Genomic DNA, 14,374 nt, shown 5'->3' with positions numbered 1-14,374 from the left:
AATTCTATCGACTTCTTCTGTAAATCTTTTCTTCAAACTATCAGCTGCAATGCAGTTTGCAATTATTAATCATTTGTATATACCAATTTATTTTCTTTTTCTGCTTTTTTCATTTATGTTATATAGTTTTGTTATTTTTTATCCTAAATTCGTCTTCTGGAGTATTCTGTAATATGTAAACATATGTTCTCATATAATCACAAAAGGGTTCTCTCTTTCGCTAATTACAAATAAGTATTATTACTATTTTAAATTTAAGAAAAAATGTATCGCAAGGCGAACGGAATAGAACGGAAACGGAAAATGAATGTAAAACGAGGACGAATCAAAGGGGAGTTTGAAACTGGTAAATTTGCACGATAACTGGTAAATGTCGCCAATTTCGAGATGCGTTCGATCGTTGGAAACTAGTTCCTTGTTCCGCCTCGTTTACGAGTCTTTATTGTGCGATTGGTGGGAAGAAAATCTGCTCATCTTATCGCATATCGACTACTTATTCTCACTACTCTTTTAACACAGCAACAGAAGAGCAAAGATTCTGCTTGATAAATGCAATGCGTGTTTCAGATACAATAGATTTATTTTCTCAGACCTACACAGGATTTCCAGCGAATTCTCCCTGAAACAGATGTACTTGAAGAAATAGGATATAAATAAAATACATGATATCCAACGTAATAACAAGCACCTACGATTAGTTATATTTTTTCAATTGATAGCATGTATATGTACATTGTTTTATATGTTACGATTATCATTATATTATCGCGTAAATGTCTTATCGTAAGAAAAGATCGCGTAGAAAATAGGTATATTTGCGCACAGTTTTGTGATGGTCTGAAAGAAAGACGCGAAACGAAACATTCAAAGAAGAACCATCGCACAGCGATCGAGGATACGAGCATCCTATAGACGTATGTTTCGATACGGTGCGAAATAAGCTACAGATATTACGAAGAATTGTGAAGAATTTTGTTGAAAGCATTGTAAGATGTTTCCAAGTCGAAGATCAATTGCCTGACTTGAGTGTCGGACAACTCGTCAGATGCGGACATATTGCTAAGAGTTTGCAACCATTCCGCCACTTTTTCTTTGCCATCGAAATCGCTCGGTAATATGCTCAGCCGATTCATTGTGTCCACTAAATCTCTTAAATCTGGATGTAATTGATCCATCGCTTTGATTTCCAATCGCAATTTATCCATTAACGTAATAAATAAAGAAACAATGTCTGCAATGCATTTAGATGTATTTCCTTTGTCATCCTTTATGGTTATCGGTCTGTCTTCCTTGATTCTCTCCAACGCGGCTGGACAATCTAATCGAAATGCTCTGGCAAAGGCGTCTATAGTAGGAAATTGATCGCTTTGTACCTGAACAAATAAACAACATGAGTTTACAACTGCATAATAGTTAACGTTGACAAGTTTTTTTACAAAGTTCTGGTACCTGTTTGAAAGCCGCTCTGTATTGCACCAATAATTTGCTACAAGCAGCCGTATACTCCTTTGGAGTTACACAATCTCTGATATAAGCTTTCTCCAAATGCTGCAACGTGTTCACAACCGCATACAAGTCAGCTTGATTATCGTGCTTTTCTCTTTCTCGAGCATTCTTGTAAAGCTTCACTTCTTCGTAAAGTTCTGGTCGATCTTGAGCTATCGACATTTTTATTCCTGCGGCAAAATAACACACGTTATCATAAACGCCAAATTTTATTAGGTTAAGTTAGGTTAAATTAGCTGAATTAGTCTACGATAAGTAATCATTCGGAAAGGATTATGGGAAAATAAGATAAGGTACAACAAAGGTATACAGCAGGTATCAAGTAAACGATTGCATCGCAATGAAATCTACAATTACATATATATACATATAAAAGAAACGTCAAGTGAAACGTCAAACAACGGGATGATAAGAAACTATAGAGGTGTAGGATGAAATATTGGTGGCGTAAATACTTACGTTTTAGATATTTTTCTTTTATGATCTTCTTGTTTGCATAAAGCTAAGAAAACTACCAAAATTGTTATAAAACTGCACGCGCGAAAAAGAAGTTCTAACGATATTACGGAAAGCGTCCTGCACCAGAAAAACCAGCCATCTATCGGACGATTTTCGTTTTAAAAAAAGTCAACTCTACTCTACTCGTATGCACGCATCTGTAATCTGTATGTGTGTAACATGCATTATGCGTCGAGCACGATACAGGGTAACGTAAACACATAGAAATGCAAAGTAAACAGAGATGTCAGTTTCGTTTAATGAATGATTTACTAGAGCAAATTTACAATAGATAACAGACTGTACAAAAATAGCCTATATTGCGAAGTTAACATATCATTTCTTCTGGATCAACGGACAATTCTTCATAACCCCATTAATAAAGATTAACAAGCCAATTATGAAAAAGTGACAGTATTAACAAACGCCACATCGTGTATGATATACATAGATAAATAAGAAGAGTAAATAAAAAATATATTCGAAACAGTAGAACGTTTGGTCGAAGAATGTACCGTTGGATTTTTATTCCTATCAGTAGTGTTCAATCGATGAATAGTTTTTCAATAATGTTTGGTTTGTTAAAACGATTTTCGCAAGTTGGAAACATTCTGTTTTCATCGATACACTGACAATGAAAGTCTTTAATAAACAACGTTCTAGACTGATTCAAGTTTTCTTTGTACAGTTGACCGTCTGTCTGGCAGTCAGGTACAACACGTATGTAGGTCACATTCAACGTTGATTCTTTGTCGTCTAGAGTTTCCCACGGAGGAAAAATTTGTACTAGGCATTCAAATTTCATTTCAATTCTACCTACTACATCGGGAATTGTCATAATATTTATAAATTTGACGGAATTATTTCTTCCTCCGTGCGATAACAAATTAAATGGATCCTCGACCACGACTCCCCCCAAAAATTGCCTATTAAAACGCGTTATACATGTTTGCACAGAAACGGTAACGCATGGTATAGAAAGATTTTGTTTCATCCCTTGTTTTAGTCGATGTCTCCATATACGTACAGACGATATTTGTCTATTAATCATTGACTGCAGTTTCTCCGTCAAACTACCCCTATAATGTAAAATGAAGAAGCGATGAATTTATAATCATAAATAACGCTGTTATTTTTATAATTATAAATAACAACAAATATTCATTTAAAACTACCTTTTTGGTTTCCTTCTTTTTTTCCCAGAGTCCAAAATAGTTAATTTCATTGTAGACGAATCTGTACGCATTTCATATGGTGATGTTTTCGTGTTAATCATAATTTCAGTTTGGCTCGCTGACTTGGTATCTGTAATTTGCGTCAAAGTTTGAGAGATGTTCTGAGAAGAGCATCGTACATTGGAAAGCAGGCCCAGACATAATTCCGCTTTCGAATAGAACGTGTCATCTGAATCTGTATCAAATGTTTGCGAGTGTAATGATGCAACTTTACAAAATGAACCTACGTGTTGTGTATCCGTGTCTTCTATATAATCACAAACGCTAGAATCTTTGTCGGAATCGTTGCTTATATATGCACCATCTTTTCTGTCATCATAGTCTTCGGAACTAGATTCAGTTTCAATTTTCATGATATCTTCCCCATCCTTTGGACTATCCTTGATATTTAATTTTATTTTAATCATCGATGAATCCAATACTACAGGGTCTTCCGAAATGTTTGAATCTTTACATAAGGGTAAATAATTTAAGTTATCGTCTTCAAAACAATTTTCTAACTTTATCATTGGTGCACATAGCTCCTGGCTGCTTAACATTTCCCACTTGATTTCTTTCTTCAAACTACCTTTATCGACCAAGCTACAAGCATCAGTGGTATTTACGCTAGAGCTTACACAGTTATCTGTTACTTTATTGTTTTCCTTCTTTGGTTTCCTTTGCTTGCGCTTATAACAATAAGAACTGCTACCCAAAACAGGAGATACAACTTCCTTTGGTTTGTTATATACTTTGGAACAAGTTACAGGAGATCCTGCGTTACTTTCTACTTTTACATTTTCAATATGATTTAGGACTTTGCGTTGTGGCTTTCTTCTTTTGTTCCTTTTGTGAAAGTTCCCTCCCAGTATCGGAGAAGCATTGAGAGGAACTGTGTCGGACAGAGGTTCGAATAAATTTTTTCTGATATTTTCTTTGCTGTTGGCATTGGCCAGCTTCATACGCTTTCTACCACCTACGACAGAAAAGAAAAAAGATTCTTTTATTAGTCAAGCTCTCATAATCACAATTTTTTCTTAATCCCATTTATTTACCAACCGCTTACCTAAAATCGGCGATGGTCTCGTAGAAACGGTAACAGATGTACCCAAAATGGGTGACCAATACGATGTTTCTTTCTTAGGCAAAGTATAATCGATGCAAGTTTCATCCTTTATGAAAACAAATTCGTGCTTTATTGTACATGGTATATCTGTTAGGTTTTTATCATTTAACAATGCATCATCCCGAAATTGGTTAACCACGTTTGAGGTTAGACTCGTTTGGCCAAAGCTCAGTCTTCTTACGTGATGTGGTTTTTTCGCTTTGCAGCTAACACTTTCACCGTCCTTATGCATTTTCGTATTCCAGTTTTTGTTAGAATCAAAAATACAGAAATGCGAATGCCCTGCGTTGACTTTCAACCTAGCTTGCTCGATGTAGTTTAGAGCGACGCCCAATATGGCTGTGTTTCTATCCTCCATATTGCATTACCATGGAAACATACGCCAAACATATGTTTTCATAGTAATGGATGACAAAACTCGATGTGAATCGTATAGGGCGCGGGACATTTTGTGCCCCATTGAATTTACTTAAACGAACATGTTTTCGCGCAGTTGTTTCATAACACATGCATAATACATGTTTTTTTAATTTGTCTACAGAAAGCAAAAGAAAACGTGCGATCGAGTACGATCTAAACATATAAAAAATACATAAAACGTATCTTTAACGTGTTGTACGTTACTCTATTTTGCAATTTTACGCCGAAATCGAATGAGATCGATCGAGATTGTTTAGATTAGAATCGATCGAGATTTTTTAGATTAAAATCGATCGAAGAGACAGACGTTTTGGGCTTCGATTCATGAAGAAGAGAAGTCAAAAGCGAAGCGGTCTCGAAGCGATCGGCGTGATTGGTACTTGGATGTACCTCGATGAATACGAAGGAAGAAGATGGGGTTGCGTAAAGGGGTGTATGCGTGAATGGTGTAAGTACATAGAAAGAAGTAGAGGAGTAAGAGGAGGAGGAAAGAATTAGCGCGAGTGTACGCGTAAATTCGAGTGAGCGATAGAGGTCCGGTTGTGGTACACGCCGTACAATTACCGGGCGGCGAGTGTCGAGGAACCCTCTTTTATATTAATAGTCGAGATAGTAGTCGAGCGTGTAGTGCGATAGGAGAGTGGCGATCGAGGCGAAGAGGAGGGTAAGGGAGAGTCCCGGAGGATCGTGGAGGGAAGCGCATAGGACGGTTTACGCGAGAGAGACCGAGAGAGGATCAAGAAGCGTGGAACAAGGGGGACGGAGACAGAGTGAGAGTACGAGAGAGGGTCCAAGGGGGACGTTCGAAACGATAGATAGGAGGATGGGATACCGTGGACGGACCCCTTGTATCCACGATTGCTTCAGTTTCAGTTCGCGATGGAGGCTACTTGCTCCTTCTAGTGGTAGCTACCGCCGTCGTCGGTCTATCCTGTGTCGAGGGAGAGCGAACAAACTACAAAAGGGTGGGGAGGAGAGGAAAGGAAAGAAAGAGGGAGGGTGAGAGAGGGAGCGAGAGGAAGCGAAAGTGTTAAAGGGGGGAAAAGAAAAGGAAGATACGCGGGAAACAGCGTGGTCGCGAAAGAAGTTTGGATAAGGAAAAGCGTGTGGATGTACCAGGCGGGGGTTAAAGGTGACCAAAGAGACGCGCGAACGTGGAAATCCAAGAATGAACAACGATATACGAAGCATCGCGTATTCGAAACAGGATCTCGTTTGGAAAGAAGCAACTGAATCGAATCGATACTCATCGAACGCGGTCGTAAGAATCGAAGATAGTGAATCGATATATCGTGGATGAACAGATACGGGTGTCCCGTGAACGATGAATCGTGTGTAGTGATCAAATCGTCTAGTAAGTTCCCTTATTTAAATTGTATAGAAATTGGCACGCGGGTGCTTGGAAGTTGGTTCCGCGATGTAAATAACGACGTTGCGCACGTATTTCTCATCGATTCGTCGGATCAGTGACATCGAACAAATTTTGAAAGGATCGTCTCCGAAAGATTGTCTGCTTCGATCGGTAAGATTATCAATAGTAAAATTTTTCGCGCTAGAGCGTATGAAAAACGAGACGAAAATCGCAAAAGAAGGTGAGAAAAAGTTTGAAACGAAATGAGACGCGACGCGACGCGTAGCGAATCTAGGGGGCTAGGCGGGGCGAGTTGCTCGCAGGGAAACGGATGAATATCGGTCGAGAGCGATTTAAAAATTTGTATCGCGCGGACGCGAACGGTTGAAAGAGAAATCGGAAGCGGCAGCGATACGATAGAGTGATCGCAGCGCAGCGTTACTCGCAAAAGCACGAGCGCGTTCGAGATGAAAAAGAGCACGCGATGTCTCGGTAATCGGATGGAAAAATTTTGACGAGAGCTGCCAACGCTGCCATAAATCGAGTTGTTTAACTATCCGGTAGCAAATGCAAAAACCGTGCAGCCATATAACATTACGTCGGTGCGTTATCTTGGCGTTCTCGTGAGATTATCGTGGTCGATCGTTGCAAAAACAAACTGTTTACGGCGAAGAATAAGCTGCCGATTGTCGTCATCGGTCTATAGAAAATTCTTTGGAACGACAACGAGAATGGAATGGAGAAATAGGAAACGCGGAGCGACAAAGGGGACAAGGAAAAGCGGGCTGATGCGGTTGAAACGCGGAAAATAAGAGGCGCGCGAGACGGGAAACGAGCGGCTTCGCGTTATCGCGTTGCGTAACGAAACGATTAGACGAAAATCGTAAGAGACAAAAATTTGATTTTTATTTGAGATTAAAATGTATATCGGGTCCATGTGGATCCGATAGAGCCTGGATGAAATTAGAGTTAGAATTAAAAAGCTTTAAGGTGAAAGACGAAGGACGAAAGGCGAAAAGCGTGGAATGCGAACGGCAAAAGGGGAAAGGGGAGAGAAACAAGAACGATAAGGTTGGCCGCGCGTTGGCCCGAATAAGAGGAAGCGAGCACGAGCGGGTACGAGACGGCGTGCGAAGCGGGATGACGTTGTTTGCGTTTGTGACGTCACTCGCAATTGCAGAGAGCAACGAGAGGCTCGAGGATGCGGCCGTGTGCGTCACGTGGAGATGAATCCGGGTCCAAAATGGATTACGGACATTCGAGATACGCGAACAGGTAGCATCGAGGAGATAGGCTAGGATGGTTCGGTTTGGAAGACAGACTGGAATCGGAAACGGGTGACTCGTCGTCGTGGCGGATGTCGTGACGATTTCAATTGACGATGGACGACGTCGTCGCGGTCGTCACCGAGGACACGAACTCTCACGTTCGGTCGTGTCACGTTTCCTTTAGACGATAAGAACGAAGACGCGTTGGACAAACTTGAAACGAGAGTAAACGAGAGGAAACGACGAGACGAGAGTAAGGACGGCAGCGTGGCCGACCGATCCGCGTCTCTCGTTTCTGCAACCTTTCCGGCCGGCCAGCCAGCCGACTGGACCGTCGTCGCGTGGACGGACAAATTGTCGAGACGTTCTCGTCTCGGTTAGTTTCCGCCGTTTCCTCGCGGTTTACGATACGTTTAGTCGAATCACGACGCTTCGTTAGTCGTAACGACGCGCACACGTTCGTTCACCGACGAGAAAACGAGGTTCGCATTCCGTTCTCGTTGCGACATCGACGCCGAGCGCGCTGGTAACCCCAAACGTTCGTCTACGAGATCGTTGAGAAAAGAAAAGCCGTAAAATCGCGTCGTCAACCTTACTTGCCCTCTTTCTCTATCTTTCGCGATTTTCCTGTCTCTCGACTAGGCCGAATACGAAGAATCTATCGCGAGTCACGAAGCTATGATTTGAGTCGATATCGCGTGGCAGGTGGAAGATCCAACGGGCGGAGGAGAAGAATACGAGAAGACAAGCGGAGGAAGAGAAACGTGGGGCCAAAGGAAGCGTAGAAAGGAGTTGGAGCGCGCGATCCGAAGAATCGGCGCGCATGGTGGTGCACGGAAAAATTGCGCTTAGCTGTAGGGTCGGCGAAGATCGGCGTTGAGTAAAGACGACGGTGAAGCGGTGTATCGGAGCGGCGGCGGTAGCGGCGGTGGCGCGGCGGCGGAGAGGCGGAGGGACGCCGTCGAAGACGATGCTCGGGAGGATCGGAAGAGAGGAGGTGTTCTCCGGCAATGGCTGATCGCGGCCGGCGCTATGCTCGCGGCATATAAGAACGCGCGAAGACGTGCGTTCGCCGCGCTTTACGCGATTCCGAATTCGAAGCAGCAGAAGCGTTCCGTGGTGGAAGCGCCGCGTTACCTTCGTAGCGGGACATAGAATCGTCGAACGTAGATCGTGGTCGGCCTCGTCCAGTCAGAGATATCGCGACACGTTCGAGCCGATTATTTATCGCGCGTTCTCGTAGATCGCATAGATTGAGCGCGCGATTGCGATGCGCGACTCGACGCGTCGTCGGTCGATCGCGGTCGAATGATCGTTGGAGAAGCGGCGCTATCGGTGAGGAAACAAGAGGAATCCAGTGGTTCGATAGCAGGGACTTTCGGTGGGCGAAAACGTTTCGGAGAAGCGCGATTCCGAGGAGAGGAACACGGTGGTGGTGCGTGCCGATGGTCGTCCGCTGCTGCATGCCCTCGAAGACGCGTGGCGGCGGTCATGCCGCGTGATTCGAACCGATATCATCGTCGTCGTCGTCGCCGTCGTCGTCGTCGTCGCGTAACCGTCCAATCGCCAAGGATCGTCGACGTAAGGAAAGTGTCGTCGTGGTTGTTCGTAAAACGCGGTGGTGAAGCGACAGCAGCGGAAACATGAGCTCGATCGACTTCGACGAGGTGTTGGTGCACGTGGGCGAGAAGGGCAAATATCAGAATATCATGTACTATCTTCTTTGCATATCGGCCACTCTTCCCGCGGCTTTTCTCGCGTTTTCGCAAGTGAGTCGCCATCGATCTAAGCGCTAGCTTTTCCCATTCGCTCAGCTTTCGCATCTTTAAACCGTATTTCGTCCGACACAGGTGTTCGTGAGCGCGTCTCCGGAGCATTGGTGCAGAATTCCGGAGTTGGAGAATCTGACGGATCTGATGACGTTGGAGGAGAGAAAGGCGCTCTCGCTACCATACGTAGAGAAGTCGGAGGGCAAAGTGAAGAAGTACTCCAAGTGTAAAATGTACGATGTAAACTACACGGCGATAGTGGAATCGTGGTTGGAGCGCGCGGTCCTCGAGAACGCAACGAAGGAAGAGGGTGAGGAGCCGGTGAGGTCGAGGACTAGATTGCCACCGCCACCGGTCGGTAACCCTGACTGGCCCGTGACCAAGTGTCGACACGGATGGATCTACGATACTCGAGACTACGACAGCACTCTTGTCACCGAGGTAAACTCGACTTTTGCTCTTTTTCGCTGCTCGCTGATCGCGAAACTCGATGCGACTCGACGTCGTTTACATAATTCTCCTACGCGTTAATCGGCATCTCGAGGAATTTCGCGCGGCTCGTGGCACGAGCCGAGTGTCGAGTTTCGCGTTTCGCGGGGCAATTCGCCTTGGCCTTTGTGTCGTAGTTCTCCCGCGACGGATCTCAACGCGGCTCGAGTTAAGCTCGGCCGGTCCCGTTCGTGGAACCGCGTGCGCGCGTGCTCGGTTCCTCGTCATCGGCCGGTTGCCGCCGCGGCCCCGATCGGTCCCCGTTAACCTCCTCTTTCCGCTCGGTAATTTCCTTTTCCGTGAAAGCTCGAGGGCCGGAATCGACCATTCGATTTCCGCGTACTCTTTGATTGGTCGGAATCGCGAACGACTCCCGGTGTGTGTGCTCGTGATCGAGGTGCGTGGTAGCCGGAAACACGGATACACGCGTTCGATGGAAGTTGTGCGTCGCGTTTCTCAAAGCGACGAGGAGAGAGGCCAGAGAGGTCGCGCGCGGCCTCGTCACGCGGTGGTCTCGTTCGCGAGCGGTCCATTAACGCGTTATTAAATTGTCGCAATTAGACAACGCTGGTGAACCGTGCTGGTCGCGGCGCGTAACGAGATCGTAATACACACACGGGGTCGAGGATCTAGGTGCGAGGTTCCCGGCTCTCTCTCTCTCTCTTTCTCTCTCTTTCTCTTTCTCTCTGTCTCTCGAAACGACGCTCTGTCGATGATGCGCGTTTATCGCAGCCGCGACGAGCGTCGAAGACGATTCACGCCGCCAGGTGAGTCGGGGACCGAGAAGGAGCGGCCCGAGCAACCGACCGATAGCTTGCGGACTCTCCGGTGACATCGTCAATTGCCGACCAATTTACCTACCCCCGCATCCGGTCATGCGATCTGTCGCATCAAATGCCTCGTACGAACTGCCGACACCGCTCCTGCCGAGGGTATCGGAGGGGCGACGAGAGGGAGAGACAGATAGAGCGAGAGCGTCGGCGTCCGCGTTTTTCGTCTCGTGACGTAAACAACGATCGAAACGATCGAATTCGGTTTGCCCTGTCAACCTCCGCGCGTCACTTCCGGTCCGGACTGGGTCGCCTCGCTATCATTGCTGCGAACGGCGGCCGCGTCTCGCGACTTAGATCGCGAGTTCGGTAGCCTTCGACGTGCCGACGTGACGTTTTCGAAGTCTGGAAATCGACGGAAAAGAAATCGGCTTGCACGCGTCGCTCTTTCCCTCTTTTTCCCATCCGATCTCTTCCCGTTTCCCATCCCCTTCCCCTTCCTTTCCTTGCTCTGGTTCGTGGCCTACTCGAGTCCCTCGTTCCCCGCGTGCCGCCCGTTCCATGCCTGTCGCTCCGACACGAGTATATCAACGCGGAGGGTGTGCGTGCTGTGCGTATTTACACGCTCCGGATTTACGCAGACGTATGACGCACAGAGAGCGATCGAGGCAAATCCTATCCTTCCGTTCCGCCTATGCAACTTTCCGACGCGATGACCCTTTCTATCGGGTGAACGATGCCTCGTGCAAGATCGAAGCGCGCAGACGTACGCCGAAAATTCAGCATCGCCGTGTCCCCGCGTGACGAACCGAGCTCGATGGAACTCGCGGTGGAGCCGCGGGTTCCCGAGCCGAGAGAGTCGAAAGACGAGCTTTCGTCGCGAGTAGATCGCGCGAGCGAACGGAGGAGAATGGAAAACAAGCGACGCGAGTCGCTCACGTATCGTTTTCGAAGTGTGTCAGGGTGATAAAACGCGCGCTCGTTCGTCGTTAACGTCCTACGGGTGCGTGTACTGCCCTTGACAATAACTCGATGCCGTCGTATCGTGAGCGCTCCCGCATTTCCATGCAATTTACCTTTTGCGTTTCACGCAGACATCAAAAGTCCGTGAGTGGCAATTTGCGTAAATCAAAGTTCGTGTTAAACCTATTAACGACCACCGGCGCGATTTATTTGCCGAGGCTCATCGACGCTCGATGTCGATGATTTCGTTTGCTCGGACGTGTTTACATCCTCGTGTCGTTCCTTTGTCGCACGCGAATCACCGCCGATTCTCGTTGCACGCCGCAGCGCCGTTATTGGCCAACGTGCCGACAGAAACTCGAATTCGGCCGCTGTGATCGAAACGCAAGTATCCGCGACTCGCCGCGTTACGCGCTAGGAATACATATCGTTGAGCGGTTGAGACGCTTAACGCAATCGCATCGCGTTCGAGTACGTGAACGCAATCTGTTTGGCTTTGTCTCCCTTCCCCTTCCCTGCCCCTTCTCTATTTATCAAGCGATCTATCTCAAACGAGCCGCGCACGCTCGATCGATCGCGAATCTGTCAAGATCGGCAAAAATTCGCGATACATACTCGCGATGGTAACGGCAACTTTTACCCCGTGTTCGGGGTTCCTGTGACCGGATAAACCCGACGATGTGGTAATAACGGGCGATCCGAGGAGAAACTCGCGAAGATCAGATTTTTGTCAAGGGCGTAGCGTTTCAATCGCTGACTGCATCCACATAGCTAGACTTGGTATGCGACAACAGCTGGTGGCCTTCCACATCTACGACCTTCTTCTACGTCGGCAGTCTGTTTGGGAACGTGGTGTTTGGCTGGATCGCAGACAAATGGGGTAGGAGGACGGCGCTCTTCGCTATACTTTTCCTCGAGGTGATATTCTCGATCGCCACCAGTTTCAGCCCCAACTACGTCATCTACACGGCGTTGAGGACCGTGAACGGTCTCTCTTTCCCAGCCATTTATCAGATACCCTTTATACTAGGTACGTTATATCGTGGCTTTTCGCTCTGCAGCGTTCTCCAACAGTTCCGTTCTCCGGCATTTTGCTTTCAGCTCTGGAGTTGATGGGCCCGAGGTACAGAACGTTCGCCGGAATGGTCATTAGCATGTTCTTCGCGTCGGCGATGTCTCTTCTAGCCGTGCTGGTAACGCGTATCGTTCCGTCCTCCATCTGTCTCGCGGCTTTGCCGTATACGTTAGCTTCTGTCCATTTTGCAGGGTTACTTGCTCAGGCATTGGTTCACCCTGTCACTGGCTACCTCGGTTCCGTTCGTTCTTCTCTTCAGCTACTACTGGATCATTCCGGAGTCACCGCGATGGCTTCTCAGCAAGAACAGGATAGACGAGGCGGAGGTGATCGTGCAACGAATGGCGAAGATCAACGGTAGAACGGTGCCGAACAACTTTCTGAGAAAAATGGAGGTAACGAACGGCACGGCGATCGAGTTTTCCAAGTTCCGTGTACGAGTATGCGAGTAGCGCGAGGCGTAGGCAGAAAAGAAAGAAGAAGTGGACGATTTCAGGTGGAGATTCTGCGAAGGCAAGGGGTGTCCTGCAACGGGACGAATTCAGGAGAGAATCCGGAACCGAATCCGGAGACCGAGGATCGATCGCCACCACCGGCAGCTACGCCAATGGATTTAATCAGAAACCCGAACATAAGGAAAAAGTTCTTCATCCTGGCGTTCGACTGGGTGGCAAACGCGGTCGTCTACAATGGACTGTCGTATAACGCGACGAATCTCGGTGTCTCCGATTATCTAGCCTTCTTCATCGGTAAAACACGATATTTTCTTCCCGCGAGCGGCCTTGGCCCGAGCGTCTAAGCATCTCTCGTAAACATACTTTCGCATGCGCGTCGCGACATACAAATACTCGGAGATACAACACAGAGTACGCGCGCACGTGGAACTCTACCTTTTCGATGGTTATCGGCGAGCGCTGTTGCAGGTGGACTCGTGGAGATACCGTCGTACGTGATAACGTGGTACGCTATGGACCGGCTGGGCAGGCGATGGGTATTGTGCCTGACGATGCTTCTAGGCGGACTCGCTTGCGTCTCCTGCATGTTCGTTCCCGAAGGTATGCGAGACACTGTCTCTCGAGTTTGTCCATTTTACCGATCTATTTACACGTGTCGCGCGTGTGTCGCAGCAGACGCCGTATGGGTGACTGTATCTCTGGCAATGATCGGCAAGTTCGGTATCGCCGCGTCGTTCGCGGTCTTCTACGTGTTCGTCGGCGAGCTGTTGCCGACGGTGTTGAGATCGCAAGCGATGGGGATCGCCTCGTTCATCGCCGGCATCGGGCTGCTCGCTTTCCCGTACATCGTTCACCTGGCGGTCTACTCGAGAGTTCTGCCGCTGATCATAATGGGCACGCTCAGCGTCGCCGGAGCTCTCACGTCCATCTTTCTGCCGGAAACCCTCAATATTCACCTGCCGCAAACGATCGAGGAGGGCGAGTTGTTCGGAGCCGACTTCAAGCTCTGGTCCTGCCCTACGTTACCAAAGTCAGTATCGTCGTCGTTGTCGTCCTCGTCGTCGTCGTCGCCGTCGTCTTTGTCTTTGTCCTCGCGATCGCTGTTTCCGCGTGAGAACGACGATGATGCGTTTTTCAGGAAGGAGAGCGCAGACTCGAACAACAAGTCGGAGTCCGTGCCACTGAGATTCCTGGTGAACGGACGCCCGGGAAATCGTTCGTTGCCATCCGCTTCGTTGCAAGAGGAGTCAGCGGCACCAGCAGCAGCGGAAGTAGCAACAACGCCTACCACGACCCACCTGGAAGCCGAGAATTCGCCGTCCGTTGAACGCGCGAGCGCAACTGAACAGGATACAGGAAAGGAGCTCGCGCTGCCCGTTGACAAACGCGTCGACGATCCACTGATTATCGTCGTGGAACAGAGACGAACGCAGTGAATCGAACAGTGGCAGAACAAGCCACGCGCTTCTA

At 47.5% G+C, this 14,374-nt stretch overlaps 2 protein-coding genes across 8 annotated transcripts in view; one reads left to right on the top strand and one right to left on the bottom strand.

Annotated features, from left to right (window-relative positions):
* Window positions 1–668: 668 nt before the first annotated feature.
* Window positions 669–14,374, bottom strand: part of LOC132909972 (vacuolar protein sorting-associated protein 28 homolog) — a 103,997-nt gene continuing 90,291 nt past the window's right edge. The window contains exons 1-5 of one of the 3 annotated variants that reach the window (XM_060965274.1): window positions 4,285–4,601; window positions 3,180–4,194; window positions 2,821–3,083; window positions 1,450–1,676; window positions 669–1,373 (exon numbers count right to left, since the gene is read on the bottom strand). In XM_060965274.1, coding sequence (XP_060821257.1) covers window positions 951–1,373; window positions 1,450–1,676; window positions 2,821–3,083; window positions 3,180–4,194; window positions 4,285–4,576 — 2,220 coding nt within the window. In that variant the 5' untranslated portion in view covers window positions 4,577–4,601 and the 3' untranslated portion in view covers window positions 669–950. Of the gene's footprint in view, window positions 1,374–1,449; window positions 1,677–1,965; window positions 2,124–2,820; window positions 3,084–3,179; window positions 4,195–4,284; window positions 4,602–14,374 lie in introns of those variants that run through there. The other 2 variants (XM_060965272.1, XM_060965273.1) reach the window with 2 other exon arrangements.
* On the top strand, window positions 5,621–14,374 carry LOC132909858 (organic cation transporter 1-like). 5 transcript variants are annotated; one of them, XM_060964991.1, is made up of 10 exons: window positions 5,622–6,286; window positions 8,089–9,152; window positions 9,234–9,593; window positions 12,146–12,404; window positions 12,476–12,567; window positions 12,641–12,844; window positions 12,946–13,198; window positions 13,373–13,504; window positions 13,580–13,934; window positions 14,043–14,374. In XM_060964991.1, the coding sequence occupies exons 2-10, from the start codon at window positions 9,027–9,029 to the stop codon at window positions 14,338–14,340; spliced, it is 2,079 nt and encodes a 692-aa protein (XP_060820974.1). In that variant the 5' UTR covers window positions 5,622–6,286; window positions 8,089–9,026; the 3' UTR covers window positions 14,341–14,374. The 5 variants fall into 5 exon arrangements, with proteins under 5 accessions (XP_060820972.1, XP_060820971.1, XP_060820974.1 ...); XM_060964990.1 differs by having other exon boundaries at window positions 13,577–13,934; XM_060964989.1 differs by having other exon boundaries at window positions 5,621–6,286; window positions 13,580–14,374.

The sequence above is a fragment of the Bombus pascuorum genome, chromosome 8, assembly GCF_905332965.1.
Source record: "Bombus pascuorum chromosome 8, iyBomPasc1.1, whole genome shotgun sequence".
In the NCBI taxonomy this organism is placed as follows: Eukaryota; Metazoa; Arthropoda; class Insecta; order Hymenoptera; family Apidae; genus Bombus; species Bombus pascuorum.
Note: the sequence above shows the minus strand (reverse complement) of the source record. Positions and strands in the feature narration are given on the sequence as shown.

Excerpts from the sequence above, each read along its gene's own strand:
- LOC132909858 (XM_060964988.1), top strand. The coding sequence starts at position 9,027 with ATGAGCTCGATCGACTTCGACGAGGTGTTGGTGCACGTGGGCGAGAAG. Across the intron at positions 12,405-12,475 it reads TCAGATACCCTTTATACTAG|CTCTGGAGTTGATGGGCCCG; the intron begins GTACGTTATATC and ends TTTTGCTTTCAG. Across the intron at positions 13,199-13,372 it reads TTATCTAGCCTTCTTCATCG|GTGGACTCGTGGAGATACCG; the intron begins GTAAAACACGAT and ends GCGCTGTTGCAG.